The sequence below is a fragment of the Epinephelus fuscoguttatus genome, linkage group LG17 (assembly GCF_011397635.1).
Source record: "Epinephelus fuscoguttatus linkage group LG17, E.fuscoguttatus.final_Chr_v1".
Lineage (NCBI taxonomy): Eukaryota > Metazoa > Chordata > Actinopteri > Perciformes > Serranidae > Epinephelus > Epinephelus fuscoguttatus.
In genome coordinates, this window is record NC_064768.1 from 38,140,728 (window position 1) to 38,167,671 (window position 26,944).

Here is a 26,944-nt window from a genome sequence, read left to right on the forward strand (position 1 = left end):
ATGAGTCTGGACCCTGTGCAGGTGATGAGCGGACAGGTCAAGGAGCTCAAAGTTTCCCTTTCATCCAACGGAGACAGCAGAGGATCATGGGAAGAGAAAGAAGAGTTCGATCAGCAGCACTTGGGCCTCACCACCAAGCCAAAATCAGTAAGTCTGCACTGACCGTTCATAAATGTTGCTACATCCTGTCTGTGTTTGCAAAAGCCTCTTTACCGGACAACAAATTTACTTCCTAGATCCCTCAGTCCTCTTCTCTTCTCATCTGTCCTGTTCCCGCTCTCCCCGGCTCGGTCTTTTGAGTCAGATATTTATGTCGCCTACGTACAGTTTAAAGTGAACCTCACACACGAGGGACCAGGGGTTAGATAAGGTGAGAGTGTGAGGGCACATAGCTTGGTGTCAAACTCTGATGACACCCGTCTTCCAAATTATGAGTGGAATCTTAATGGCGGACACATAAGCCACAGAAACATTTTATTTTGGAGAGTGGTAATTTACTTTCTTCAGAATCAATTAATAGCCATGCAATGTGTGACACCTCTATCACTTATTGTCTAGATTTTTAACTGGACTTTGGTCTAAAGACTCAGATATATCTGATTTTGTCCAAATTATTGTCTGTATTTCAAATTAAGCATGAAACTAAACTTGTAGCAAATTAAAAAACAACATACAGTAAATTATACATGAACATATTTCTCACGTAACTGAATTCTACAGCAGCGTAGTGGCGAAATAAATCATATCTTCAGCTGACACTCCAGTGAAAGTGAATTCAAAGCAAATGTAGCTTACTTTGATTTAGCTGGAGTTCCCAAACTGAGGTGATATTCCATCAGTGGCTCCACATTCTGCCTCCGGAGCAACTTTACTTCTGAGAGACTTCTGAGAAGTGAGAGTCCAGTTTGCAGAACGTTGAAGGGATAGCTCACCCCCAAATCATAACCACATATTTTTCCTCTTACCCCTCATGCTATTTATTAATCTAGATTGTTTCGGCGTGGGTTGCCAAGTGTTGGAGATACTGCCTGTAAAGATGCCTGCCTTCTCTCAAATATAATAGGAGAAATGGCAGACTTGTTCTGACACTGATAGCGGTATCAGACATGCGTCCAATAACCCTAACTGCCTAAAATGATGGATAGAGCATTGGCAAAAATGTGAATCTCTGCACTGATCTGATGCCATGTAATTTATTAATAAACTCTGAAGTAGAATTCACATCTGCACAGCAAGTTGCACTGTGGCAACTACTGTTTAAGAGCAGCAAAGAAGAGTTGATGTCAGGTAAATAGTGGAATGTTAGCCATTGGCAAAATGTCAGCAATTTGGCAACATGGCATTCATTCTCTCTAAGTATTCATGTTTTACAAAGGGTTTAACCTGAGCCATGCCATACAGTGATAGAAAGTATTTAACATCCATACTGGCTTAGTAGTTTTTGATATTATTAAATTGGATAATACACAAGTTTGGGCACTGGAATCGGTATTGAGAAGGAAAAAATGGTGTTGTAACATTTCTACGAGATGGCATTCGACATGTGGTGCCCAGAGCACCAACAAAATATGTTTAAAAAACTCAACACCCAAGTCTCTTTCCAGAAATCATGACCTGGTCACTCAAGATAATCCACAGATCTTGTTGTGAGCAGTTTCATGTTGGAACTATTTTTTTCTATTGAACTATTCCCAACCATAACATTGCAAAGAAGGAAACTTGTCGGTGAAGATTCTCAGTCATCCAGGTCATGGCGATCGCAAGTGCTAATATCGTAGGCAACTGGACTTGCTTGTGTTTCTCGCCTCTCATCCAAGTAGCTACATCTTGGATGAGAGGTGAAACGTCTTCAAGAAAAGCAAGCAAGTCCAGTTGCCTACGATATTAGCACTTGCGATTGCAAAGAAGGAAGCGTGCATCTACTGCTAGCTCACCTAGCACCACTGAGCTAGCTAAAGTCACGGCTCATTTAATGTTTACATCTCACGCTGTCATGAGGTCATCAAGTCTTTCGTCCATAGAGTGTGCCAGGGCTGACGTCAAAACCCGGAAGTTTAGCATCGCGCTGGTTCCCGGAAGAGAAAGTGAATGTGATTTTTGCATTGCGTTTTGGATTATGTCAGAAAATAAGCTCTGTGGCTAACACAAGTTTATGATACTTACAGGTTTTGTTCAGCGAGATAATCTTCACATATGAACACCTTTCATACCGCATTTGAAGCTTAAATGTGATCGCCAGAAGTGAAAAGCTAACGTTAGGCTTTAACGGACTACATGACTACTCCATAGTCGCATGACTCTTGACGTCACCGCCACTAAGCTTTCAACTGATTTTGGACGCTTTATTTTAAAAACATTGTATAATGGGGAAATCGGACTGTTTAAGCTAAATAAGAAGCTGTAATGGCGGACTGCCAGCACTCTCGTCTGTTCAGGGGTGATGACATTTTGTATCAAGCTCAGTATTGAGCAACTTGTTAGCAACTGCCTTTTTTACAACACGTAAAAGTTTCAAAATTCACAAGTAGGGTATTTACTTACGTGTTTTATGTCGTAGAACAAAACCTGAAACTCACTTAAGTTTTTGTTGTTGGAGTTCCGGGTTTACTGGCACACACTATTAGACTGATAAATAGCTCAACAGTGAAGAGGAAAAAATATGTATTTTTGATTTTGGTGAGAACTGTCCCTTTAATTAAAAGAGACCTAGACTCTCAGTTGCAGGGTTCAGTGCTGTTTATTGCGCTGCAGGACTTCAACATCCTGTACAGCACATGGCAGCATTAGCAGGGAATCAGGGGTGATGTGCAGGATTATTGCACATTCATAAAACTGAAACATACAGCAGCGGAGTGAGAATGTGTTCCAAGAAGAAACAGGATTTTAAAAAAACATTGAAAGAGTCAGCAGAATAATGGTGACTGAGGGCAAAAGTACGAGAGCTAAAAGTAGCTAAAAGATGAGTAATCTCTGCTGCTGGAGGATTAGTGCAGCCACAGTGGTTTGTTTTCAGACTGTAAACATCCTTTACATGCACTGATACTGCTTAGCCCCAAATATCACTGCTTTACATCACCGTAATAAAGATATGATACTAATGGATAGCACATACATCTCTGCCTTCGTGAGAGCATTAGTGTATACTGCATGTGATTATTCATCAGAGGTAATGGATCACAGATTATCAGGCTTTTACTCCAATGAATGTTGAAATTAAATGGTAATATGACAGTTATAAGGCCGTGATGACATCATTTTGTCATGGTACAAAGTCAAGACACAGTGAAATAAAAGTTACAGTTCCCACACTTTTATATTGTGTCTTGATAGATACTAAATATGTGTCAAAAACGTAAATTTTGGGGCCTTTTTTAACATCACAATCCACCCGTTTTCTTCCTACACATGCATTTCCTTGCAGCCTGTTGGACACTGTGGACCATACATGTGATTCTAGTGATTTTAGCAAGGACACATTTGATGAATGAGAGCTCCATTATACATAATTGGCTACTGAAGAGAAACATAAATATGGGCTAATGATAGAAGATTTTAAACTGTTTTAGTAATGGGAGCTGTTACTCAAAACGCAGGCCTGATTGATAAACAAAAACACATCTTTCATTTCAGTTATATAATTTTAATTAACGATAAATTGCCAGGTCGGTGTAATTAAGTAGCATTTATATTCAATTAAAGGCACTTCTCATGTGCGTTCAATCTGGCCAGCTAGGAATGAACTAGCAGCCAGTACAGTCCAGTCCTCTCTGGTCTAGCTAACATTTAGCCGTGTTACTTACTGATCCATTAGAAAGAAAGCTAGCTGGACATGGGTTTTGAAGCCTCTTTGGTCACGGAGCTCCCTCCATCTCTTGAACGCCTGACTGAGGTTTATTCTTGTTTTTCCTCTTCTTTTATCACTCTCCTTTTTGCTCTTCTTTGCCTCCTCACACAGAGGAGCTCCTTTTCTTTTGCTAGGCCGTTTTTCACTTGTCTCCAAACTTTGTCCGTCTGCCATTGTGCTCGTGACTCAACTATCTCATGCCCAACTCCTCATAAGGACCAGCTCCAGTCCCTGATTGGCTGACCAACCAATTTTGCAATACATGACGCGTTTCCTGCCGTGAAGCAGATTTTTTTCCCGCAAAATTTCGGCACCGGTGGCAGAAGCTTATTGCAAAGATTGCAAAGCCGCTAAGTAACCTATGTAAACGCTGATAGTCTGATTTTACTGTGGCCACCACCCTGTGCAACCCACATTATTTTCATCATGATATATTTAGGAAAAGATGCTGTCTGTTGCCTCTTTAACTGTGTCATGTAGGGCTACAGGTTCTCTTAAGGTCCACTGTGTAGTAGTTTCCTACAGTGTGGGAGCCGAGCCTGTGTGCTACCAGAGTTCAGCGCCTGATATAGTGCAGTTTATACTCCAGCAACCTCAGCCAGACTCTAGGCAACATTTGTCAAACACAACCAGTCTCCTAAAGAGCCTTGTACTGTGGGAATGTTGTGTTTGAAAAAAAAAAAAAAAAAAAGCCCTGATTATGTGATGTATGTTAGCGAACGTGAAGTGGAGTTGAATAGCTGGCTTACATTTTACTTTATCATACTTACGGCCGGGGTCCACCAGGCACGTCAGCGGCGCGACAGTCTGCAGCACGAGTCCCGTAGCAGCTCGCCCCCGTTAATCAATTACAGCGGCTCCACTGGCAACGGGAGCAGCGCGACAACCCCCGTCTGCCGCGTGACAACTCTCTATTTTTGTCTCGCTACGCTCCCCTACACGACCCTCCAGCAGATAAAAACTACATGAAATAGTGTGCTAAACGAGCACAATGTGTTTTTAAATGAATAAACCATTATCAGAGGTGATATGTGATGATTTTTTTTCATGCATTTATCCATGTTTATCCGTGACATTGTGTAAATGTATTGCATCGAAAAAATCTCCTGTTGCCCAAAAAGCATTTTCCCCACAGGCCATGATTATAAAAGAGATGTCTGTAAAAGTTTAGACAGGACACCTCAAACTGCAACCAAGATAAATTATGACATTGTCAATAAGAAATGTAAAATCTATGACCCAAGAGGGAAGTCGAGGGCAGGGCACATATTCACTGGACTGTGTGTCACAGAAGCTAGAAACCTTTTTTGACGAGTTAGCTCATGGATAGGTGCCATCTTGGGATCCAAGATTATTATACATCTGTGGGAAAACTAGCTGTACCCTGTATAAGAAATGCTGATCCTTTATTTTTCCATATCTTCTAAATGGATTTCCATTAGCTTAGTTAGCGAGCTAGCTATCAAATCTGCCAGCTACGTTTTACTTTTCATTTTACCTCAACTTTTGTTCCCATACTTCAAACAAAACCTCAGGTGTCTTTACTGCCTTATTTCTGCATTAAAGTAACTGTAATTAGCCTTACTTTGTCCTTCATGGTGTCACAAATATGGTTCAGCTAATACATATATGTGTTACTGTATGGAGCACATCCCAGCAGAGATCCCCATGACTCACAGCCCACGTGATACTGGCCTGATTTCAGACAAACAAGAACATTAACGTCGCTGTTATTCGAGTGTTCGGTCACACTCATGTGTTACCATATCTGCCAAGGCCTGACTAGCCTGCATCATCACTGGCCTTTTACTTATCTATAAATATCAGCCCCCCCCTCCACCCACCCACCACTGCTTCTCACCTCCCCACTCTGTCGCTCTCTGCCCACACTTTCACCTCTTTATTTCTTCCCCTCTGCTCTGTCTCTGTCTATTGTCTGGAAGTCGCTGTCCACGTCTCTGCTTTATATTCCTGAATGAGTGAAGGCGATGTTTCAGCGCCTCAGATAAGTAAAGCTAAATAACATGACTCATGGATCTGGGTTACGCATGGACACCAGTCCTGCTGATCTGGCAGAGCTCTGACAGGATTAATGTGTAAGGTGGGGAAGAGAGGAGGGGTAAGGTTCAAACACAATTTCCTGTTTGATGCTTTATGGGACAATAAATAAAGGTGCAATTCCACACATGGATGTTTAGTTTCCTGCAGGGTTGATTATACACACTCTTTGCCACCACACAGATCAATAAGTAGGAGGTGATCATGTGTGTTTCTTGTGCAGAGGAGCCGTGTGATCGATGCATTCCCAGTGGGTAAGAGGCCCACTGAGAGAGGGCAGGCTGTTAACACTCCCAGTATCAAATCACAGCACAGCGCTGGCCTCTGGGATCACTCCCAGACGGTGTGACATGTTATTCATAGAGTAAACTGACTCTAATGGATAAGCTGCACCAAAGGTCTCGTACATCTGCAAGGCTGTTTCTGGGCAGCGCTCGTAAAGAAGACCCAGGTTTTCCATCACAAACTACGCAGCACATTGTGTCAGACAAAAGGCAATATTTAAAGATTCTGTTGAAGTAAAATATCTCATTCTGTAATGTGTTGGTGATTTTTGGGTGGGACGGATAGTCAGTGAAGTTCAGTAGTGAATGAATGCTCTCTAAATACCCAACAAATAAAACCCAACTGTCATTCTGCTAAGGTGACAGGGAGACGAACCCGGAAGGTGGAGGGAGGCGTGTTCTTCGTAAGTATGTCCCATCATCCTGTGAGGTCATAGGTTGTGTTCATGGCTACCATATGACCATCACCGCTGCCTTCTCACCTTCTTTTAACCTCCTCTGTGACCACTGTCGATGTGCCTGCATGATCATGGACACACCCACTCTACTAACCAACAACCTGACCCACTGCATCATCACGTGTGCTGTCATGTTGATTCTGGATACTCACAGGCTGGACTGAGCTGATGAAGTCACAGAAAGCTATGGCTCTCTAATGTGTGTCCTCGTGCTCCTGTGGTTTTTAAATTTTAATATTAGTGAACATATTTTAAGCTCTGCTACAGGCTGAAAGAAAAGACATGTCTGAGAAAAAAGAGAGTTTGTGTAAGGAAATATAAACCGGGGAAAATTTGTCTATTTTTAAAACACAAAAAACTGCTTTTGGAAATATTTATGTGATGCCGGCAATTTCTCTGTCTCGGACAAATCTGCTGTTCCAATGCTGGAGTAAAATCATGAGAGCTTTACCTCAGTTAGTGCTCCTGTAATCTCAATCGTTTGGTGTCAGGTGGTCATAAAGCTCAGTCCAAACCGTCTGCAGTCTTTTCCTTTCTAAAATCAAACATGTTTAGCATTATCTTAAGTTTTTAGTCTTGGCTCATGCAAATACTGAATTCGTACATGTTGTGAACAGCCAATAGCTGCGCTCTCTCCAGCACCAAACAGGAAGCAGCAAACCGTGTGTACAATAAACACGGAGGGGACTCCAGGGAGGTGCAAGAATGTGGACAAGTCACGGTTGCCTTGGACTGTGGATGAGGAGGAGAAACTGGTGGAGTCTACAACAGTCCGTGTGTAATTGGGCATGTATCTGATCCACCATTTATTTTAGTCAGACATCCTACTTTTTGAAACGGTCCACCTCTCAATATCCTCCTCCTAAAATAGCAAATTGCTAGGACACATATGCTGATAACTGAAAGATGTCTCAGCCTTGTGAAGCCTGCACTGGTATCAAACATTTTTTCCGTCCTCTTTAACAAGCCCATACGGCACTGGTTACACACCATCAGCGTTTAGCACATCTTTTCCTTTACAACATTGAACATTTGGAGGACCCTTCATGCTGATATGTAACACTCATACACTTGTTAAATGGAAGCTAGCAAACCATGCTAAGTAGCCTCCTTCCAGAGAGAGTAGGTAACCCACTTTGCTATTGATAAAGCAGTCTTTCTGACTTCCTTAATTTTGAGAGTGAAAGTAGGTTTTTGCATTTTCAATTTGGATAAAAAACCAATAAGAAACACAGCGGCCTGGGTTCAACTCCAGCCTGAGGCCCCTTGCTGCATGTCACTCCCTCTCTCTCCCCCCCACACACTCATCTGTCCTATCAATTAAAGGCTTAAAAATGCCTGAAAAAATATCTAAAAAAAAGTTTCTACTCTTGGGGGAGCTGGAAAAGTTGGTGTAGTGATAAAAAGTAAAAGTGCAATGGAAACAGATTCAGCCAATAAATGATGACATACAGTTGTGCAACAAATTCTCATATGTTATCCTACAAATTTGTGCCAAATGAATAACGTTACATCCTTAATGTACAGTTCTGTAATGAACCTAAAGTTTCAGAGGTTAGGTTTAGGCAATAATGGTTACAATAGTCAGGTTTAGGAAAAGAAACATGAAAAATGACAAAGTTGACACAGGTCTGAATGTGCGACTCCAACAGAAAGTCTCAAGCTTAATTTTTTTTTTTTTTTCTGTGACCCGTCCGCCATTCCAACCTGCCCCCTTACAAGTGGTCAGGACTGCTTCCTTGTTCAGTGCCCACAACACATTGGTTTCGTGATCACAGCCTTTCAATATGAGTGGGATATGTACAAATTTGGGTGTGTTGCTTTTTGTAGGACAACATATGAAAACTTTGTGACATACTGTTATTGCATAGGGCACTGCAATAACTTTTGTCTTCTCTGGCTTTTAACTCACTCGTGTGCACATGCTGTTAGCAGAACTTATAATAATATTAGTAGATCAGAACTCTTTATTCTTCATTGTCTTGTGAACTCTCTGTTATTACAAACCCATTATTTTTCTTTGTTTCTTTGCATCCTCTTCTGCAGTGGCACAGTAGCTAATAAAAAGTGCATAAATTGCAGACCAGTTTCCTGAAAAGCTGGTTACACTTTGTGCTACATTTACACTGAAGCCCAACTATTGTTATGAAATATGCAAAAGTGGGCAAAGCTCCACATTTGTGTACTTCTGTGCATGAGAATTATTTTTACCCCCCTTCCCCACTCTTTCACTTTGAAGGTCCTGTGTGTTAATTTAGTTCTGACAAATAACAACCTTCACATGCGCCCTGGGGAGCACTTCTCTCTCTCTGGTGACAAAATAAAGCTATTCTTATCAGTGTGTGGTGCTAACACCAGCCTTTATGTCTGTGTTTGGATAGAAGCAGAACAACCTGCAGGGAAGTGCTGTGTGTCTTTTTGTGGCAGAAGCTTAGTTTCATATATTTATATATATATAAATATGTGTATACATATATATATATATATATATATATATATATATATATATATATCAAGCAATTAAATGTTCAATATAAATTAATTTTGTTAGATGTGTCGTATTTAAGATGCTGGACTTTGGACTGACAATTTTCAGTCCTGTCAATCATCAGTCCAGCGAGTTAGTTAGTTGGTCACATGTTGCGTCTGACCGTCTGATCGAGTGCGATGTGACAAGGCTGCACTAGCATCAGAGCTAGCTAGCTCAGACCTCCACGTTCGCTGCTAATTGCTTTGTGTTGAGGTGATATTTCAGGCTTTAAGTTCTCAGATGATACAAAAATTCCTTCCTGCAGAAACTGCAGAGAACGGTGCTCCTATGAAGAGTTCCATCTGGGTGTTTTTTAAATGTTCCAGTCACGGGGCCGAGCAGCGTCGTCTTGTCTGCCTCCATCATGTGACAAAGCCACTGTGGCCTTTAATGACGCACCGGGTCAAAGGGCAGCCCTAATATATATATTTATGTTTCTCCTTACGTTAATTTATTGAGTCCAATGGGAACGTTGAAAACTTATAGGATGTGTTTTTTAAAAATGCAAAATAATATGACACAAGCCAACACTTATATTGTTTGTACAGTATGCATGTATCTACCTGATCTTTCGTGCTTTGTGGGTCAGGATTAATCCTGGGGTGTGTGTGTGTGTGTGTGTGTGTGTGTGTGTGTGTGTGTGTTACCAGGTAAGTAGGTGACATGTCAGCAGGCAGTGGTGTTGTGATGGAATAAAGCTAAATAGAGGCCCAGTGAATCAGTGCCCCTGTAGGCCTGTGGCCTATTTACCAGCACACACAGCCAGAGGGACACAAACATGCATGTGTGTTATGACTCCTGCCCCACTGCAGACACACACACTGGATGCAGACACACATTGACTCAGGGGCATGCATTATTTACTGCCAGTATAAATGTTTGTGCTGATATGCTGTACTACTGAGCAATAAAACAGCCGACATCATCTCTATTATTAGATTGATCTTATTACATTATCACAGGATACATGCACGATTAAGATCCAAACTAACCATACTTGCATGTGTGTGTGATAACCTGTACAGCAGCAATCATTCACATGTAGGCAATGTTGGTGCACTGGTGCATCCCCCCCACCACACACACATACACACAAACTTTCACAGGCACATTAAAGCCCCCTCGGCCCCCTCACATTTCTCTTCCCACCAACCAGACATCGTCTGAGTTCAGCTGCCTGCTGTTGGCACTAATGCCACTTGCCCCCACAAGAATTCTGCCCTCCCCTTTTTAAACACGAGCACCCAAGCGTAAACACACAAATTAGGCAACATGAGCCCAACAAGAGGCCACTGCGCCATCTAGCACAGTCCATTAGAGTCCGTGGAGGAATTGTCTATGATAAGAATCACACACACAACAGCCAACAGCCAACAGCCTCTAAAATAAGCACAGAGATGATTATCAGATCTCTGACACAGTCTCAACAAACATGAATACTTTGAGCTTAACAAAGACTTGTTGTTGGGATAGCGTGTTTGGGAGCTAGCTAGCTAGATGTACCTGTAGTGTGTAGATGTAACTCAGCAGCCCAGAATATAAACAGTAACTCTGTTAAACTTTGGGGTAGAACATGTTTGTCATTTTTACATTTTGTCCACCCAACCCCAGTTTGTAGCCAATGTAAATAACCACCTGTGCAGACCTCAAAAAGTTATCACAAGTACCAGCTTGTGTTTCACTAAGACCGAAACCAGCTGGTCTTAAACCATGCTAGGATAAATGCTGGCATTGTACATTTCTGCAAACCATGGGTACATTAGATTTTTACATCATCATGTAGCGCATACGTTATACCTTTAGGTATCTTTGGGTTTGAACATCGTTGTGGTTGTGTTGTTTGGATTAGGCACACAAAGCACTGTGTTATGAAACACAGCAACAGGTCGTAAAAAACCCACCCATGTTTAGTGGCTAAAAAGCTGCTGGAAACAGTGATGACTTGCTACATAACAACCGTTTTTGTTGTTTGTTGGTTTCAAACTGTGGTCTGCAACTTGGCAGTTAGTTTCATAACGCTGATATGACACGTATAAAACATACAAATGTAACATACTAGTGGTTTGCAGAAACATACAACTTCATCAGTTCCCTCTGTGGGCTGCTTAAACAGCCCGTCCCCTAAAATAGGGAGCATATTGAAATTTTCATTTTTTAAATTTGCAGTTCACAGCATATTAGTTGCACACATTGTTAAAAATACTTTTCTAATACGGTATTAAACATTCAAATTGGGGTTCAATCCTTTCTGGTTATTTACTGTTACAGGACTTATTTTAAGATACTGGTGGGAGGGTTTTGGAGGGTACTCGGTCCAAGGAAAAGTGCTAATAACTCAGAAGTTGTCAAATACCTGAGCTTGGGCAGTGACTTCCAGCGTCAGACACTGACGAAAAAAGCCATCCTTGATACACAGTGGTCGGCGTTATTGTGTAAGGATGCCCAGTGGCGTCAGGAGGAAACACAGCTGGACAGCAACGTAAGATAAGAGGGCAAAAGTCCAAGAAGGCTGGGTGGAAGGGGCTGTGGATGGGTCCAACAACCACCTGGGAGGCTGTTGGACCTGTGTTCACTTCCTGTGTAATTGTAACGCCAAAGCCTGTTCTTTTTTCCTTAACCCAACCATGTGAGTGTTGGCTAAATGTAACCATGTGCGTTTGTTGTTGAAGGAAAAAAGTCAGTTGGCAGTGTTGTACTGACGTAGTGTGTTTATTGTGAAAGAGACTGTCGGCAAACTGTAGATCTCCTGTGAAGCTGTGAAAACAGAAGTGTATTTTGAAAACAGACAGTTCACGTAACAGGTCGAAGGTGACACGGTGACCCAGAAGGTCAACAACCAACACACGCAGGGTACCTTTCATGATATAGCTCGACGTGGAGACTCCATGACCAAACGTTGATTATAGATCTGCATTCATACAGTTTGTTGTAATGCAACAGCATCAACAGATAACTTCTGATGTTTTTGCATGTTGCCCAGCATGTATTGTGATGTGGAGATTTTTAACAATTTCTTTAACTGCATCAAATAAAGTTTGAATGACCCGCAGGCCTCTTGTAAAAACTAACAGCAGCACTTGTAAAAATAAAAGGTATTATTAGCAGGGTTTAGTTTTGCCCCCCAGGTAAATATAGGCTCATCCATTCCTCTGACAGCTTTCACCCTCCTCCTTCTGTGTTTTCCACTCATCATCTCAATGGGTCATCACTGCTTGCTCATTTTCATTGCTGTTTTTCTGCTCCTCTTCATCACAACATTTTCTGTCTTGTCTCTCCTTTTTTCTGCAGCCAAAGCCAGAGAACGCAGTGACCATTGCAGTTTCCTCTCGGGTCTTGTTTCGGACCGAGCGAGAGCAGAGGGTGTTTGAGCAGAAAGGGGTGGAGGAATATTTGAGGTACCAAATCGAACACGAGAACGAACCCTTCGCCCCCGGACCTGCTTTCCCCTTCGTCAAGGTTAAAGTCACACAAACACACAGTCACATTACAAATCCCAGCCCAGTCACCAGATGGTGATGTTGGCATTGTGCATTTCTGCAAACCACGAAAATCTCACATTTTATATGTATCATTTCAAAGTTTGTAAAGGAACATAGTATAGGGGTTGACTTTGTTGTGAGGTGGTGACACCTGCCAAGCTACAGAACACTGTGTGAGACCAACAAAACACAAACATCTGTAAGTCATTAATGCATTTTTAGTGACTTTTTAGCCACCAAACTTTGCTGTTTTTTAGTCACCTGTTGCATGTTTTTGCTGGGAAAAATGCCACAAAAAGCAACTATTTTTTACCAAGACATTGCTGTGTTTCCAGCCCAGATTATGCCATGAATAGCAATTGTTTTTTACCGAGACAGCGCTGTATTTTCCAGCCAGGATAGTGTCAGAAAAAGCAGTTGTTTTTATACGAAACATCATTGCTATATTGCCAGCGGGGACAGTGTAATAAAAAGCGTTATCTTTTTATGAGACATCCCTGCATTTCCAGCCAGGATAGTGTCTTAAAAAGAGTTTAATTTTTACAAGACATACCTGCATTTCCAGCTGAGTCAGTGTCACAAAAAGTGGTTGGATTTTTATGGAGACATCACTGCATTTCCAGCTGGGATAGTACCAGGAAAAACATGAAGACACCACTGCATTTCCCTCAGAACAGTGCCATGAAGAGTGGTTATATTTTTTACGGACACATTGCTGCATTTCCAGCTGGGATAATACCACTAAGAGCGGCTATTGTGAGCCTAATCCAAATGGTTTTTGTGCTTAAACTTAACCACATGTTAATCACAGTGTTGTTGAAATGTAAAGACACATAAAGTTTTAACAAATCTGCTACAACATAAAAATGTAACATACCAGTGTAACGTGGTTTGCAGAAACAAACAGAAACAATGCCTTCATTTATTCTGGCGACTGTGTTGCAAATACAGCGTAGTTTAATTAGCAGACTGCACATTTATTTTGTCCTGTCCTGAGCTCCTTCACTGAGAGTTGCTGCATCCTGACAGGCTCTGGAGGCAGTGAACGCCCGTCTGCGGGAGCTGTACCCACAAAGTGAGGAACTATTTGACATTGTTTTGGTGACGTACAACCATGCCCACGTAGGAATCCGACTCATCAACACCATCAACCATCACAGTAAGTTTTACAAGAGAGTTAATTTTAAACGTGTGTATCAAGCTGAGAAAATAGGTGCTTTATACTTAGCATCTTTTCCAGAGTTAGACAGCAATGGCAATAACGCAGCAGGTTAAAGCCCCGCTACGCAGAATCTGAAAATTTATGACTGTGGCGACCCTCAGTGGCATTATCAGATGATACAGTGTGGCAGGCAGGATTGTGGCTATAAATAGTTTCCTGTCACGGTGCAGCTCATTGATAGCTTGGTACGAGATCAGATTCAAACAGCTACACAGACACTTACAATTCAGTTTGACAAGATTATTACCTCACTGTCTGTGCAGCCAAACTGACATTGTGCATAAACATAGAATCTAAATGAAATGACATAGAAGAGATTAAATTAAAATAAAAAAGAAAGACAAAACTTGACCACTGTATTAGATGTTTAAAGGCATATTCTGATGTAATGAGATACTGAAGCTGACGCAAACTAAGTTGAGAGACAAACAGCAAAGTGTGTGAACAGCTGACTGACTGGACCCTTCCCAGGAAAATCTCAGACCCTGTGATGACGTCTTCGTCACCGACCGCTTCCTGTTCAGCTCCTCATGTGTTTTCATGTCCCCGGATCTTCACTCCGGGGTCAGATCAAGATTACGTCCTTCAGGATGTAAAAATAATCTGAGGGGGACGAAACAAAAACAGGTCTGAGCGGAGCCACCAAAGCAACACACGACCCTCCAGATGCTTCCATGTTAGATCTCTCTGGTGGCTCCCAGCAGGAGGGGGCCCGGTGCATTAGAACAGTCTGCTGACCTCCGACCTTTCCTACAGAGCTAAATGCAAACATGGCTTTTCTGATGTCACGGAGATAAGGGTTTGCTGACCATCATTCATGCAGCTCCTCTGCCAGCGATGGACCTCCATGGGTGACAGGGTCATGAAAAATGATTAAGGAAAAAACTATTAATGTGTTTGAGCCTCAGAGAAACATTATCATTCACCTCTCATCACCTGCTTACACTGGCTATTTTTAACAGCCGAGGTATAAAGTTTCTCTCTTTGCATTTGGATTACTGGGGGCATGTATAGAGTTGGTGCATGGCTGCAAATGACAAGTAAACATGCCCGCCGACAGTTTAATTCATCTGCTTTGCATGTATAACATGGAGGACCCAAGGGCCACGATGACTGGCAGCTCCTGTAATTTCCTCTGTGTGCAGCAAATTGAGATTTCATGTGATAACATTTATGGAAATCAAAACTGGAGCCACTACATGAGCTCATATATGCGTCGTTATGCATAGAAGCCCACACTGACACACACCCCTGGCTGTCAAGTGTTAACAGTGAGGCTGTGTCTCTGCAGTCCTGCTGATTTCCTGCCTTCCTATTACCATGTTTTAGATCTTCTGAACAAGCAAATAAAACATACAAAGACAGATTATATGAAAACATTTTTGCAAGGGGGGGAAAAAAGATACAAAGACATCAATGGTGAGGAGATTTTCCATCAAGTGACTCCCACGCTCCGTCCTGTCTTAAAGGCAGGGGACACTCGGGAGGTTTGACATGATGAGGTGCAGTATAGGGCGGGGGCCAAACTCACCAGGGCCCAACTACAAAGCTGAATAAACCATGAAGGGAATCTGTAGAGGACAGTCGCTACTTTGAACTCTGTTCCTCCGTTTCTTTAAGTCTCCATCTGCCTTCTATGAGTCATACTGTATATGTCTGTCTTTGTGTCCACGAGTCTTTTTGTACTTCTTTTAAAACTGCACTGCACTACTTTGCACTTTTGCAAATCCAAATAGAGTAAGTTGATGTTCAAAACATTAAATCCATCCTTCAAGAGTGTACTGCTGATGAGCTCACATTCCTCTGGACGCAGTCCTCAGATGGTGGCTCATGTTGCATTTTCTTCTATATCGTTAAATGAAATGGCAGCTGGGGAAAAGCTACCTGTTAGCACCCTGATGAAGGTAAAACAGCTGAAGACATTTAGTGATAAAGCATGTAGTTCTGGGGACGAGTCATGTTTTATTTTTGAGGGATTAACATTAAGCTTATTGCTATTCCTGCATTCTCGTAGTTAGACAATATATCCAGTTTTGGGGAGGAATAAACAATATGTAATTAAACAAGTAGTTTAACTAAATGTTGCAGTTGCTTAAGTCACATTTCAAAGTTCAGAAAGGAAGGGCTTAATGCAAAAACAGGTCAGCAGACTGGACAGAAAGTGAGCGTTAAAGTTCTAGTGTGGATGATTTCGTGGCATCTGGTGGTGAGATTACAGAACTAAAACTTCTCCCATGAGCCAATTATGTTGGGTGGCTGAGGCAAAAACGTGAATGTCTCTATCTAGAGTCATTTTTTGGTCCGTTGTGGTTAGAGCAACATGGCGAACTCTGTGGCAGAAGACCCGTTCCTATATAGATATAAACGGCTCATTCTAAGGTAATGAAAACACGTTAGGAAAAAGACAGTAGCCCCTTTTACACTGCCAGGTTTTCCCGCGAATGTTGGGCTGTTTTGCCGGCAAGCTGCGAGTGTTTAGACACACAGAGACAGAAAGGCGAGTTGATCCGAGGTGCCCAATTTTCCGCCTCGTAGGGTAGACATATTGCCGGAACCCTTTTAGTTTAAACAGACCAAGGCAGCCTTCCGCAATGGGAGGGGCTGTTGATGACTTGTGGGAGGAGCTGTTGATGACGCTGCACGTGCGAGCCACTGGCGGTGGATAAACAGGAAACAGCTGATAGCAGGAATTAGCGAGCAGCTAGTAGCAAGAGGGAAACACAAACCTGACAGACACTGTAAAGATGAGCAACTGGGGAGACAAGGAATTGCGCGCCCTCCTTGTCCTTGCAAACGAAGAGGCCATTAACTGTCAGATGACGGGGACAGTGAAGAACGGGTCGACTTACGAGGGAATTGCCGACTTACCAGCCGCGGCTTCCCTCCCACGTCACTGTTTACGTCACACGCTGAGCTGCACGTTTTGTTACTTGCTCACGCCCCCCATTGCCCCGAAAAAGGCACATTCTGTATAAACAAAAGTAGGTAGGCGGCATTTTGCTGCACTCCCTGATTTTGTTTTTATACTGCCAATGCTGAAAGAAGACTGATTGGGCTTTCCTGCAAATTTGCACAACTCCTGTTTAAAAAGGGCTAAAGACAGGGAGTACAACAAGACATGACACATGAGGAGTGGCCTTCACAATAAGTAACAGATATAAACAAATACAAAGGGATTAAGTGTTACAAACTGGGGTCGTGAAGATTGAAAAACGTGAGTGTTTAGCTGCAGGGATCTATTGAAAATATCCTGGTTGCATTGGTTGCATTATGGGAAATGTAGGCTCCAGCTGTTGAGGTGTGACTGATACGAAGGACAAAAAGTCAGAACATTTTGGCCTCAGCTGCATCAATTTTGACGATTCTTTATTATTTATGTCTCTAAAAAGTCTCTCATCTTTAGAGAGGTGCAGTATAAAACTGCTGGAGTGTCCTTGTCTCAGACGAGTTTCTTTCCTGCTGTAGCTTTGAATAAATGCTTTAACCTCGCCATTTCTCTTTTCACAATCAGACAATCAGCATATCAATCTCCCACTCACAATAACCTTCTCTTTCACTATATCGCTATCTATCTTACGTGTCACTCACCTATTCTCACTCTGTTACAGCCCTCAGCTCTGAAACACATTCTGTCACATCTCCATCCTGACATTAGTCTAATGCTCCACACGATCCTCCCGTGGCCTCTCGCTCTGTTCCTCCATAAATATCAGATCATTTTACCTGAACAGCTCTGTAGTCATGGATCTTATTACCTAATATCAGTCTCCTCTCGTTCTCCACATACCACCTCTCCTCTGCTGAATGAAGAGCCTTCTTCAGCCAAAAAGCAAGCAGACACTCAGCCACCAGTCATTCCCTGTTCCTCTCCTCTGCACAGCCTCGCCCCTCCCACAGTCCCCTCTTCTCCCTGCTAGTTAACCCCCTCTTTGAACCCTCTACACCTTTTAAGTCTTTGTAAGTTAATCCTCTCACCATGTCCTTAACCCACCTCCTCTCACTTCACCCTCTGTGACTCCATGACAGATTTAGAGCTTCAGCTCCTGGGTGACATACGGAGGTTTCTGTTGTGATTCCGTCACTTTGTGTCTGGGTGTGTTACGCTGCAAATGTGCTGCATGCTGACATTTAACACGGGATGAAACTGACACTGAAACTAAAAACCTTGTTCTTGTTTGTTGTTCTTGTCTCCAGATTTGTTTATTGAGAGGTTTTGTATGACGGGGGGAAGCAGTCCTATTGGCTACCTGAAGGCCTGGCACACCAACCTCTACCTGTCAGCTGATGCTGACAAGGTCAGGGAGGCACTGGCTGAAGGTGAGCAAACACACACACACACACACACACACACACACACACACGCAGAGAGACAGAGATTAGAAAGATTAAGTTTAATTTTGTGAGGTATCTGTTACCTAAGAATTAGAGGTGATGACCTACAGCGCTGCAAAGCTGAAAAGTGATACGACTGCAAGATAAACAAGTCATCATGGTAACATTTGCAAAGCACAGTCCCAGTTATCAGTCTTACCATGTTTCATTGGATCACAGTCAGGATATAACATTTATGCCAGGTTCAAACTACACAATATCAGCCCTATGATAGCCCACTGAAGGTTTGTATGTTGTTGACTTGGATCGTGAATGACACTGAGCGAAACAGCAACAGGTTGCCCAAAACATAACCCACGTTCTGTGGCTAAGAAACCGCTGGAAACACTACAGTAACTTGCTAAAAACCAACCAATTTTGTTGTTTGCTGGTCTCAAACAATGGTCTGCAGCTTGGCAGGTGTCACGCCATGCGCCATCCCCTCCACCTCCAAATGACAAAGTCAGCGTATACTCCATTGCTTTAGAAACGTTGATATGATACATATGAAACATCAATTCATTGCATTTGTGGTTTGCAGAAACATACCATGCCAACATTTTCTTCTGGCAACTGGGCCGCATGATTAATTACATGTAAGAAACAAGGACTGGGCCGTAATCTGCTGCATGGTTTGTTCTTTGTAAAAAAAAAAATCAAAAAAATAAAATCCTCACATTCTCTCTGTTTTTGTTACTGTGCAAAAGAGTCAGACTAGTCATTAGAATAAAATGTTGGCATTGTACATTTTTGCAAACCACGGATACGATCCTGCCGCTTTGTCAGTGGACATACACGTAAGAATGTGATGTGCTAGGTCCCCTCTCATGTCAGTTTTGGATGCTCGGGGACAGCGTGTCAATTTACGCTTGTGAACTTAATTGTGTCTTTTCAAGATTAAACTTACATCGCAGGTAAAACTCTTCATTTTTAGGTTTATTTCCTTAACTTTAGGCAACAAAAGCACATGGTCTGGGTTAGAAAAAAACATCATGATTTGTCTTAAAATTCCTACGGTAAATGAACAGCAGCCTCCCAGGTGAATGTCCAGAGTTTTTCTGACTTATCCACCTCCCCTCCCGCCCCTCCTTATATACACTTTCTCACTTATTATGTTACAGTTGTTACAAACTGCCAATGTCTGGTACATATCTGATACTGCTGAGAAAGGTGCCTTTGACGCCAACATCCATTGACAGAGCGCTGGGTTGTTGCCTCTAAAACTGACGTTGCGTATCATACCACTGTATAAGGTGCCTGTGTGCATCAGTTACAATGACATTACTGACAAAGTGGTGGTATTTGATGAGTTGGGATTAAGAACAGGCTGGAGACACCGAGGAGAAACAGCTGCAGAGCTGCAGACCACCATGTAGGCTGAATCTTTGGCAGTGGGTTAGAATCCGATCTGTGACCCTTTGCTTAGTGACACCCCATCTTTCTGTCCCCCTTCCCCTTCACTCTCCAGCTGTAATAAAGGCAATAAAGAAGCCCTAAAAGATAATTTTAATTTAAAAAAGTGTAAAGTTTGAACATATCTGCTACATACAAAGGTTACAGATGAATGGTTTGCAGAGACATACAATGTCAACAATTATTCTGCTTTCTTTTTTAGTTAATTGACCTATGGCTAAGCCACGCCCCCTCCACTCACTCGGACAAACTATCAACATTCAGTGCCCGGCGCTATGGCAGGTGTCACAGTACACGGCATTTCACAGGAGGCAATTGATGATTTTTGGGGACATAACAATCAGATGTCATTGAGAAGTAACCAAAAGGGCCTAAACTACACATTGGAGGGATATATTCATCATTTTATTGTTGAGAAGGTCGATGAAAAGCTTAAATTACAAGCCACAATTTACAGGTCACAGTGTACGCTTGTGAACCGCATCTGGTTGCCGTCACCATCAAAGACAACAAGTTAAAGTGCCACTGAAGTTAAGGTTTTTGGCTCAGAATATGAGAAAAGGATAACGGCCTTTTTACCATCTTTACCAAGAGTGTCTCTCCGTTAGTTTGGTGCTACAGTATTTACACTGAATCATTCAGCATAACGTTTGCCAACCTTTGTTATCTCTGCCATTACAGATAAGTTAATGAAGCTAAGCTCCAGAAGTTAACGTTAGCTTAACTAGAGCCCTTTGGACAACAGCTAACAATGATGTACCATCACCAAAGTACAAAACTAGAACAAAATAGGCTAATGAACTCCCAGCAAACAAGGTGACATGATGAACAACGCAGCTAGGAGCTAACGTTAGGCTAACTTTAGCTAACGTTAGCTAGAGATGTTAAAGATAACTTTATATTTCTTTCCAGCAAAGTGACAATATGTTGCCTCAAACACAATGCTGACTTCAGACAGACACTCTATCATGCCTGTTTAGTTTTATTAGTATTATCATAAGCTCAGTTGTAATTGCAAAGTGCAGTTGGGGGAAAACTCCAGTACTGCCTTTAAACTTCAATTTAAATGGAAAGAAGTGCGATGCTATTAAATTCTCACACACACAATGAGCTGCAAGTAAATTCTCTCTGTCCTGTTTGCATATTGAGCAGAGGTGACTGACATCTTGTGCGATGCTAGTCTCATTATCATAAACCGACACATTAATGATTTCCCCTCTCTGTGTTCCCTTGATGGATTCCCGCGTGTCATGGCACATCAAGGCGTACACTAAAGGGAGCACCAGCGGGCTGTAACATCCCATTTGCTCTGGCTGTGGCTCTGAATATGTATATATATTTGAAAACATGGGCTGCTTCCTGCCAAAGAAATACAAGATGTTAAAATGCTCTGCTGACAAGGAGCTGGGAACAGAATACATTGATGTGAAATTTGCAGGACTTGAGGTGACAACCGCTTCTGATGGTTTAAATTTGTTCAGTGCAGCACATTTCATGCTGCATTATTATTGCTGTCAGAAAGGAAGAGCTCATACTGAAATAGAGCAAATAGGGTCGAAACTAAAAGGAAAATCCTGCAAAGCCGATCCAGAATAGAAGAAACCAGTTTCAAACTAACTGATTCTACGAAACGACGTGTTGTTTTTCCTGTGTCACAGCCTGTGTGCAAAGAGGGCTGAAGGAAAATTAACTGGAGAGCTGACTGATCACAGCATGACCACATGCTTCTCAAGGTGACTTCATGTGACTTACACGCTTCATGTCAGTAATGCAGTGACTCTGTGAAGCATACACCCACCAGCAACCCCCCCCACACACACACACTCAAAAGACTCAAGCAAAGGAAGTGTCCTTGACATTCTACGTGAAAGGTCTCAATCAGCTGCGAAGCCTCTTGTTATGTAACACTTTCTGTACGCTAAAGGCCATCACTAGTATCTGATCTGAGAGTGTTTTAAATAGCATTAATATCACAGCAGCTGCAACAACATCAATAATACTTTGCTGATTTGGTCTATTCAAAGCAGGAAGTAAAGTGAAAGGTGGCTCTAACTACAGACTGTGGAAGTAACCACGTTAACATCACCCATTGGTTTGTGGACTCTTGTTTTGGAGCCTCAAATTTGACATTTTGGAAGTCAAATATTTGGACCAATGGGTGGAGATAATCCTAACGCTAGCTGCTAGCTTACTTAGTTACTGCTAGCATGGTGCATTTACAGCTGTGGTTAACCCAGCTGGCATACAACTGACGTTCAGCATTGAAACACTGTTAAATTGTGATGGTTGTAAAAAGGTTGGCAATTTTTTTATATATCAACATTGAAATTTCAGAAAGATGTTTCAATGGTGAAACAATGTTTGTGTTGTGAAATCAACGTTGATTCATCTTTCAAAATCAAAACATAATTCAGCAGTGATTTAATCATGGTATATGACGTTGATTTAACAGTGAGTAAACACTGGAACTTAACTGGGTTAACTGGGATCATGCTAATGCTATCTATAACGAGATTTTAACCAATAAAACAGTGTACTCAACAGTAAACTGAATAACTAACTCCTAATACAACCTTTAATACAACCGAACAAACTTTTTAGACGGAACAGAACAGAATATATCTTTACTAGTCCATACCCATTGGTAGCTTTGTCACCTTCTACCTATGCCAATCCTCAATGCCTATGTGCAGTTTCACATAGATTGACCACATCAGTGAGTAGAAAAACGTGGGACAGACAGAATGACTGACTGACAGTTTCTGTGATTATGTACAGCATACCATACCATGACTTAGTCATACCAAAAATTAGAAAAAAACCCAAACATTGGTCCACAGGAGGAGCCACAGCGATCGGTCGCATTTTAGCCATTTGTAAGCATTTTTCTGTTGTTATAGCGCCACCCAGTTGCCAATTAGAGTTAAATTTCTCCAGTCACCTTGAGGCGTCCTGTTCTACATATCTACCAAGTTTAGTAAAAATCCATATGGCGGTTAGGCCTAGATAAGAAATGAGCTCTCTAGCGCCCCCATTTTGTTTGATGGGCTCAATAATGGAGGGGTCCCCTCAGATTATGTGTGGTCATATGCCTACAAAGTTGTGTGGTGATGGGTGAAACCCTTGAGATGTTATACACCTTTATGTGATGAGCCACGCCCTCCACAATATTCATTGCCTTATAGAAGCTCAGTTTTAGGAAGTTTTCCAACTTTTGCCAAGAGGGAACTTTAGATATTGGTCCCTAGATTATGTTCACCCAGTTTCATGCAGATCGCTCAAACTTCCTAGGAAGAGATCCATTTGAAGTGTTTTTCAAAAAATTCAAAATGGTGGAAAATCTATATAAGCGGAAGTTATGGGTTCTTGAGGCAAATGTGTTCCTCATGAGGAGAGGCATCTCTGTGCAAAGTTTCATGTCTCTATGACATACGGGGCATGAGATATGCCCATTCAAAGTTTGACATTTCAGTGGGTTGCTATAGCGCCCCCCTTTGGCCAATTGATGTAATATTGCTTCATTGGCATCCTCCCATGACCCTCTACCACTGTGCCAAATTTCACATGGATTGACCAAGTCAGTGAGGAGAAAAACATGGAACAGACACACACAGAGTTTTCGTCATTATATAGTAAGATAGTAAGATTGTCCACCAGGGGTCAAATTTGTCTTCGGCTCACCAGACACAAAAGACAACACTGTAAAAAGCAGACAAATGGTCAGTAAAAACAAAGATACAAAGTCATTACAAAACACTTAAACCACAGACAGACAATGAGCTGATTTAATCTTTTAAAACTCAGCAGTCATTTTGGCCCTTTCCTTGCAGCATGGTGAAAACTACCATAGATTTGGAAATTATATTCTGAAGTTCAGTACCAAAATGTTGCAGTTAACTTCCCTGAACTGAAAACACACTGAAAGTGCGACAGCTTCAGCTACATCTATACTCTGGGTGCGTTAGGAAATCCAATCTGACGCTCAACTCTAAAATAAGAGTGTTGTTGTTCCAAGAAACAGAGCGTTCTATGTCTACATGAAGTAATATCCATTAAGTTCATCACACATTCACTCCGCTTGGTGCTCTGCTGCTGTCAGAGTGTGGCGTTCTGAACTGAAAGGTACATTTCAACAGTGCTCCGAATTCATGAATGGTCCAGTTTGTGAGTGCGTGAGTATTTCCAAACACTCTCTGTCAATCTGGGGGTACACCATGAACTTATTCTTTCTCTTTGATGTCTGTGTCCAGGCATCGCAGCAGCCACCATGTTCATGCCAGAGAAGCTGACGGAGGTATCAGAGTCCCAGCTGAGGGTGGCGTTTGATGGTGACGCTGTCCTCTTCTCTGATGAATCGGAGCGCATCTTCAAGGCCCACGGGCTGGACAAGTTCTTTGAACATGAGAGGGACAATGAGGACACGCTGTTGGATCATGTAGGTGGTTTTCACTGGAGGTCATTGTGCTGACGTCATGAATATATTACAGTGCAGATTGCATTTCACTCTATCCCTGAATGAGCATGTTTTTTTGTACAGTAATTAAAGGGAAATTTTGGTTTATTTCAACCTGTCTCCTATCGTCCTAAATTTGTTTCAAGTGACTAGTGACATAAAAATAATAGTTAGCATGTTAGCCGTTAGCCTAGATACAGCCGGGGCGCATAGTAGCGTCAGACCTGTTAAACGTAAGTGAACGGGCAACCTTCAAGTGCAAAGTTAGTCCACTAAACAAGCTTTTTTTCCACAAAGACTGCCTCATATCGTTAGGATAAATGTCAGAGAACATATAGAAAATGACATGTAAACATGTTGTCTTACCTTACCGGTGTGCTGCCATGTTAGCTCTGCTTTCCGAAGTGCAGCCGAAATATATCTCACGAGCTCTAGGTAAAGCCCAGCTGAATACTACTCCAGGTGGAGGTGTCTCGTCCTCGGTCACATCCAGACCTTGAAAATAAGGCTGCAACCGGTCCCATTCCTTGCAACAGAGGCATTCCTCTTCTGTGGGCACTGGGGCACAGCATTCACAGGTACACCACCAATCTCCAGAGCTACGCAGCCTTGCAGCAGCCATTCCTCCTCTCTCATCCTCTACCTGTTGCGTCTCTCTCTCTCCTCCTCCGTTCTTCAATTTCACAAAGTTCTTCTGTTTACCATCTAGCTCTGCTTTCCAAAGCGCGGCCGAAATATCGCGAGAACAAGTAGCAACAGCTGGAAGGCAGAACTGGACAGTAGCCTGAAAAGTTCATTCATTTATTTTATGAAAGATTTATAGAATAATTGCTGACTTTTTGCCAGACTTCGACTTTGTGGAGGAGGAATATGATTTTGCAGAGTTTGATGGCCGCCCTTATTTATTTGAGCCAGAATACACTGATGAAGAGCTTCCCCACAGAAGAGGAATGCCTCTGTTGCAAGGAATGGGACCGGTTGCAGCCTTATTTTCAAGGTCTGGATGTGACCAAGGACGAGACACCTCCGCCTGGAGTAGTATCCAGCTGGGCTTTATCTAGATCTCGCGAGATATATTTCGGCTACGCTTTGGAAAGCAGAGCTAGATGGTAAACAAACATGGCAGCACACCGGTAAGGTAAGACAACATGTTTACATGTCGTTTTCTATATGTTCTCTGTCATTTATCCTAACGATATGAGGCGGTCTTTGTGGAAAAAAAGCTTGTTTAGTGGACTAACTTTGCACTTGAAGGTTGCCCGTTCACTTACGTTATAACAGGTCTGATGCTACTATGCGCCCCCGCTGTATCTAGGCTAACGGCTAACATGCTAACTATTATTTCTATATCACTAGTCATTTGAAACAAATTTAGGACGATAGGAGACGGGTTGAAATAAACCGAAATTTCCCTTTAAAGAGAAAGCTTTAAATCTTACTTGCCTTTGTAGCCCTGCAATGCCATTTCCGTGCAGCCCTAATCACCCATGAATGATCATGTAGGTGTACTTGAAATAAAATGTAATCAACTGATAATTCTTTGAATGAATTGTGCAACATTATATGATAAATGGTTTCAGACTGTCAGTTGATGCATTGTTCAACCAGCACTTAAATTAGCTTTGAGTTATGCAGGCTTGAGAAGAAGTTATGCTGAAGTTTGCTCATGCTACACGAGTATATAGATTTGGAGACCTGATGATGCCAGGTGTAAAACACACAAAACAAAACACTGAAACAAAAGAACACACTGATTTCTCATCATCTCTTTCCTCCTCTGTGGCAGGGCCCCCTGAAGGGCTTCCTGGAGGCACTGGGGAAGCTCCAGAAAAAGTTTTACGCCAAAGGCCAGCGCCTGGACTGTCCCATCCGAACATACTTGGTCACAGCTCGCAGCGCGGCCAGCTCTGGGATCCGGGCGCTGAAGACACTCAGGGCCTGGGGCTTGGAGATCGACGAGGCCTTGTTCCTCGCAGGGGCACCGAAGGGCCCCATGTTGGAAAAGATCAGGCCTCACATCTACTTTGATGATCAGATGTTTCATGTGGAGGGAGCGGCCGAGATGGGCACCATTGCTGCCCACGTGCCCTACGGTGTGGCACAGAAACATACGGCCAAACAGAACACTAGTGTGGGGAAGTAGACAGCAGGACTTCAGGTGCCAATAACAACAGAAGGACTATGGGATGGAGAAACATCTTAGAGAAAAGCAAAGTGAAGCTCAGAAGTTTCAGAGCATGGAGACATGAACTTGTACTGAATTATATGTGGAAATGCATCATTTCCAGAATGTAGCAACTGTACTGTGAGTTTGTTTGATCACATGTAAACAGTCTCAGTGCCATCATGCAAGGAGTTACAAACAGGTCTGGGTGGAGCATTTTACACTATGTCAAATCTCCAGTCGACTCAGTACTGATGTGTTTGTCAGATCTTGTGGTATATGGGAAATTCAAAGGTGCTTGATTGCCATGGCGACCCGCTACTTCTCTCACTACTACCTGTCTTCATAAAGAAGACACCTCGTCAGCGAATGCATGAGGATACTGAATGAATGGCTTCAGTGATATTTACATAACTTGAGTAAAGCACAGAGACGACACTGTATGTTGGCATTAAATGAGCCATGAACACGATGCAGAGATATAAAGATTATTATAGTGATGTACTGTAGCACAAGAGTCATCATTTAAAGTTTATGTGTCAAAGTTTGACTTCACAAGAATGTAAAATTGTTTGCAATGATACAAAATGTGTTGTATGTTACTGAAGATAGTAATATTATGTACTATTGTATTAGTACGAAACAAATACAGAGAGCCATAAGTTTCA

At 42.2% G+C, this 26,944-nt stretch overlaps 1 protein-coding gene across 1 annotated transcript; it reads left to right on the forward strand.

Annotated features, from left to right (window-relative positions):
* On the forward strand, positions 1-26,944 carry nt5c1aa (5'-nucleotidase, cytosolic IAa). The gene is made up of 7 exons (XM_049602093.1): positions 1-147; positions 6,546-6,590; positions 12,463-12,630; positions 13,683-13,812; positions 18,070-18,192; positions 23,910-24,094; positions 25,899-26,944. The coding sequence occupies exons 1-7, from the start codon at positions 1-3 to the stop codon at positions 26,253-26,255; spliced, it is 1,155 nt and encodes a 384-aa protein (XP_049458050.1). The 3' UTR covers positions 26,256-26,944.

Coding starts and splice junctions, on each gene's coding strand:
- nt5c1aa (XM_049602093.1), top strand. CDS start 1: ATGAGTCTGGACCCTGTGCAGGTGATGAGCGGACAGGTCAAGGAGCTC. Junction 6,591..12,462: donor TGGAGGGAGGCGTGTTCTTC/GTAAGTATGTCC, acceptor TTTTTTCTGCAG/CCAAAGCCAGAGAACGCAGT. Junction 18,193..23,909: donor CAGGGAGGCACTGGCTGAAG/GTGAGCAAACAC, acceptor GTCTGTGTCCAG/GCATCGCAGCAGCCACCATG.